General features: G+C 54.1%; 1 protein-coding gene across 1 annotated transcript in view; it reads right to left on the bottom strand.

Annotated features, from left to right (window-relative positions):
• Positions 1-4,136, bottom strand: part of Rnf213 (ring finger protein 213) — a 79,979-nt gene extending 75,843 nt beyond the window's left edge. Inside the window, exons 1-2 of the mRNA XM_026780086.1 lie at positions 3,992-4,136; positions 879-991 (exon numbers count right to left, since the gene is read on the bottom strand). Coding sequence (XP_026635887.1) covers positions 879-975 — 97 coding nt within the window. The 5' untranslated portion in view covers positions 976-991; positions 3,992-4,136. The remainder of the gene's footprint in view (positions 1-878; positions 992-3,991) is intronic.
• Positions 4,137-4,997: the final 861 nt, after the last annotated feature.

The following is a 4,997-nucleotide window of genomic DNA, read 5'->3' as shown; positions in this document are numbered from 1 at the left end:
TTAAAATCATGCGCCACCAACACCCGGCATAAAAAAAAAAAAAAACAAAACAAAAAAAAAAAAAAAAAAAAAAAAAAAAATGTGTGTGTGTGCATGTGTGTATTGTTTGTTTATTTGGTTTATCAAACAGGGTTTCTTGGTGTAACAGCCCTAACTATCCTGAAACTATCTCTGTCAATCAGGCTGACCTGTAACTCAGAGATCCACCTGCCTCTACCTGCTAAACACTGGGATTAAAATCATGCGCCACCAACACCCGGCATAAAATTATACATTTTTGTATGAATGTTTTGCCTGCATGTATGTCTGTTTGTCACAGGTGTGCCTGGTCCCTGTGGAGATCAGTGGAGGCCATCAGATCTGGAACAGGAGTCACCAGGGGCTGTAGCCACTTTGTGGGTTCTGGGAACCCAGCCTGGCTCCTATGCAAAAGCAGCCAGTGCTCTCAACTGCTGAGCCATCTCTCCAGCCCCTCTGCTTTCCACTTGCCATTTGGTTCCTTTAATCGGCTTATTGAGGATGGGTGGGTGGCAGGACCTGCCTTGGGCACAGGTTGATTCACAAGTTTGGTGATACTTCACGGTCACCCCGAATTTTGAACACCCTCCTCCAACCACCCACCACGTAGTGCTGGAAAAGGCTTCCATCCTCAGGGTCCCAGGCTCAACACTGGCTGCTCCTTCCTGGCAAAGGCTCTCACCAAGAACTGAAACCAAAACCAACTTTTCTTTTAAAGTGGTAGGCACCTATAGCCAGAACCAGAGCAGCCTGCTCTGAGGAAAACACAAGTTCTCAGGAAAGCTCAGCCACTAGTGCCCACCAGAGAAGGAAGGGACCCTACTCCATCCTGGAGTCCCACTGTGCGCTCCCCACCTCACCTTGTACAGGATCTGCAGGAGACAGTTTCTGTCCACACTGGCTACAGAACCTGGGTGACTCCTCTCGGGACACATGCCTGCAGTGAGGACACTCCATGCTGTTATCCACAGCCCTGCAGGACGGAGAGAAGTGAGGCTAAGGCAGCACAATATAAAGCTCAACCTTATCACGTGACTCCCGCTTCAGTTTCCTTTTCTAAGAAAGTGAAGAGATTGGGACCAGGAAGGTTCTGAGTAAACGAAACCCAGCCCCAGACCTCCCAATCCAGCTCCTCCCTCAAGCAGGAAGTCCCAACCCCCTGCTACCCCTCCCCCCCACTTCACTGTCCACCACTAAAGCTGAAGGAAGCTCAGAGGAGGCTGTGAAGAGAAAGGGGACTGGAGGAAAGTGCGCTCTGCAGAGCCCAGCCAGCTGAGGACCCTGACCTAAGGACAGGCTGGCAGCCACCTGAGAAAGTCTGCCCTGCTGCTGTGTCCTTCACGCCCCTCCACCCCCCACCCCCACCCCAGGCAACTGAAGGTGAGGGTGGAGGCCTTGCTGGAGAGCAGTTTGGGAAGCACGAGGCCAGCCCAGGTCTGCTCAGGGCTCGTAGCAAAGGGCACCAAACCAGGGCAAATCAGGTCACGGGTGGTCCGGGCCAGGGATAGGATGGGAACCCTGACTCCAGGCCACTCCAGGGAGAGTTGGGGACCAGCCTCTCTGCTCTTGGCCTTGACCCAGGAGCCTGTGGCTCAAGAAATCCAAGCACACAATTACTGTCACCCCTCAGGGATGGCTGCCATTGTCCACCCTGAAGGGGCAGGTGCCAACCCTGTGGGCTCCAACTCCACTGCTCCCTCCTGGGCTTGCTGCTGGCCCCTCTCTCCTCCCAGCCCCTGTCCTGGCAGCCACCTTTGCCTAGATCACAGTTAGACCTGCGATTCTAGATGCTTTGTTTAGCCTATACACTAAATAGGGGGTGCACAAAATTGGGCATAGTGTAATGTCCTGGTAACCCCAGTCCCTGGAAGGTAGAGATGGGACAGTTAGCAGTTCAAGGCCTGACAGGGTTAGAGAGGACTCTTCCTTAAAACCAAAACAAGCCTGGCAGTGCTGGCACGGGTCTTTATCCCAGCACTAGGGAAGCGCGAGTAGGTGGATCTCTGTGAGTTCAAGGCCAGGCCAGGCTAGCTTTACAAAACAAACAAAGAAGCAACCAAAGACTGCAACTGTGTTTGTGTGGGGGTAGGGAGTGGGGTAGGGGCATGCCTTTTATACCAGCCCGCTGGAGGCAGCAGAGACTCTGTGAGTTCCAAGCCAGCCTGGTCTACAGGGCAACTTCCAGGACAGGCTCTAAAGTTACATAGAAAAACCCTGTCTCAAAAAATAAAAATAAAGCCGGGCGATGGTGGCGCACGCCTTTAATCCCAGCACTCGGGAGGCAGAGGCAGGCGGATCTCTGTGAGTTCGAGACCAGCCTGGTCTACAAGAGCTAGTTCCAGGACAGGCTCCAAAGCCACAGAGAAACCCTGTCTCGAAAAACCAAAAAAAAAAATAAAAATAAAGCCGGGCGATGGTGGCGCACGCCTTTAATCCCAGCACTCGGGAGGCAGAGGCAGGCGGATCTCTGTGAGTTCGAGACCAGCCTGGTCTACAGAGCTAGTGCCAGGACAGGCTCCAAAGCCACAGAGAAACCCTGTCTCGAAAAACCAAAAAAAAAAAAATAAATAAAACTAAAAATAAATAAAAGCAACTCTGTATGTTTATGTTTGAGGGAATCCCACAAACTAAGAGTGGAGAAGAATTCAGGCTGGAGCTTTTATGGCCAACCAGAACTACAGGAAAAAGCAGAGGCTTGGGGCTGGGACCAGAGGGTGCTGAGGGGTTGGAAGCTAGGCAAGGTGTTGGTGCTGTGCAAGGGTTTCCACAGGTAACCAATGCTGTCTGCCCCAACCCGCTGTCCTTCGGCTTCTTGCCTGGAGGTAGTGGTCAGTAGTGGGCATCAAAGGCTTTTAATCCCAGCACTCCAGAGGCAAAAGCAGGCAGATCTCTAACTTTGAGACCAGCCTAGTCTACAGAGTGAGTTCCAGGACAGTCAGGGAAACACAGAGAAACCCGGTCTCGAAAAGCCAAGAAGAAAAAGAAAAAAAGGAAAGAAAAGTTCTGCTTCTCAAACCATTAATTCCTCAGATCTGAAACCACGCCTTAGAAGTGTATTTTGGGGTGGTATGTTATCTCCTACCACATTTTTGGGGGTGGTGAATCCTGAGTCAAAACACCTAAAGTCAGTTCTCCAGTGCTGCTCAGGAAACTCGAAAGCACCTTAGGGCTTTAGCTAAGACTAGCTAGCGACAGCCCCGCAGAAGCGAGCGGCCAGCATCAAAGCCTCTCCACTCAGCCAGCAAGAGGCTCTTCCTGGGTTCTTCGCCATGAGACTAGACTAAGAAAAGCAGATGGGTTTGGACCGGTCAGTCGGACAATCGCGTTCTCACCGCTCACTGCTAGCTGCGACTCCAGCGACAGGGAGCCTCCCCAGCCTCCTGACCCCAGCCTTGACCCGGAGGAAGATCAGCGCCCCAGGCAGCGCCTGATTACTAAAAGTTCTGGCTGCAGTTGGCGAGGGCGGATTCCGGGGCGGAGCTGCCGACCCGGGACTGCTTGGAGCTCGCTGGCGGGGTTGGGCAGGGCGAGGGCTGCCTGAGTGCTGGGGAGCATGGCAGATCTAGTGGCCCACAGCCCTAGAGATGATAAGCATCGGAGCTGCAGGGTCGGGCTGAACCCGAAACCGAAACTTGGAAAAGGGAGGAAGTGGCAACTGAACGCCGGCGCATCTGGACGCCGGCACCATTCCGGCAATGTGACCTCAGGGGCCATACACAACCCGACCCTGCTCCCTTAGCAGGATCGGCGCACAGCGAACTGGCATCTGAAGCTCCGCGGGTCTCCCCTCTAGGACCCTTGGCCCGTGGCACCCTCACCCTGACCAGTAGAACCTTGCATCCCGGTCCCTGGGGACCTTTGGTGTCCCTGAGACCCGCATCGCGCATCCTAGTCCTCACATCACAGCCTGGGACTAGCATCCCTTTCCCAGCCCCGTACCGCCGCCAGGAGCCTGAAAGCCTCTGGTTCGCACCTGCAGTGCCCATGCGCCCGCGCTGCCCCGCAGTCTCTGCCGCTCCGGTGGGGAATCACGGGCCCGGCGCCGCCCCTTTGCACCTGGCGCTCTGCCTAGCGCGAATTCCCAGCCCGTTGGCGCCAGCCTAGTTTGCCTTCCGAGAGGCCACTACAGCCGCGGCGCGCCCACGGCATTCGGAATCTCACTCGAATTCTCACCAGGGTTTCCCAGAGTGCACCAGCCACAGCGGTCCGAGGAGACGGAGAGCTCTAAGAGGTGCGAGTCCCTAGGTCCGGACTCCCAGCACCTTGGACAGTGTCCAGGACCTAGCCCAGCCGAGGCCACCCTCAGAAGGACCTGAAAGACATCAGGGAGTCTACAGGCACCGCTGTCTACAGGTCTCTAGGATGCAAAGTGGAGATCACCAACCCACCACCTGGAGGTCCACCTAGGCCACTGGCGGTAGTCACCGCTAGTGAATAACCACACTCGGGAACCTCACAGTCGTACCCCCCCCAATCCAACCCAAAGCTTTACTTTCTAGCAAGGGTGGGGAGATCAAGAGTTTCTTGGGTCCTAGAATTGTGTAAAAACGGGACAGACCACGGAAGTCTATAAAACCAGAAACAGAGCCGGGCGGTGGTGGCGCACGCCTTTAATCCCAGCACGTGGGAGGCAGAGGCAGGCGGATCTCTGTGAGTTCGAGACCAGCATGGTCTACAAGAGCTAGTTCCAGCAGGGCAGTGGTCGTGCACGCCTTTAATCCCAGCACTTGGGAGGCAGAGTCAGGTGGATCTCTGTGAGTTCGAGACCAGCCTGGTCTACAGAGCTAGTTCCAGGACAGGCTCCAAAACCACAGGGAAACCCCTTTTCAAAAAACCAAAAAAAAAAAAAAGAGCTAGTTCCAGGACAGGCTCCAAAAAACCACAGAGAAACTCTGTCTCGAAAAAAACAAAAACAAAACAAAACAGAAACATCTTTATTCAAAAACACCACGGGGACAGAAAGGCTCCTAACTAAGACT

The sequence above is a fragment of the Microtus ochrogaster genome, chromosome 7, assembly GCF_000317375.1.
Source record: "Microtus ochrogaster isolate Prairie Vole_2 chromosome 7, MicOch1.0, whole genome shotgun sequence".
In the NCBI taxonomy this organism is placed as follows: Eukaryota; Metazoa; Chordata; class Mammalia; order Rodentia; family Cricetidae; genus Microtus; species Microtus ochrogaster.
The sequence above is the reverse complement of the archived record's forward strand: the minus strand, read 5'-3'. Positions and strand labels throughout refer to the sequence as shown.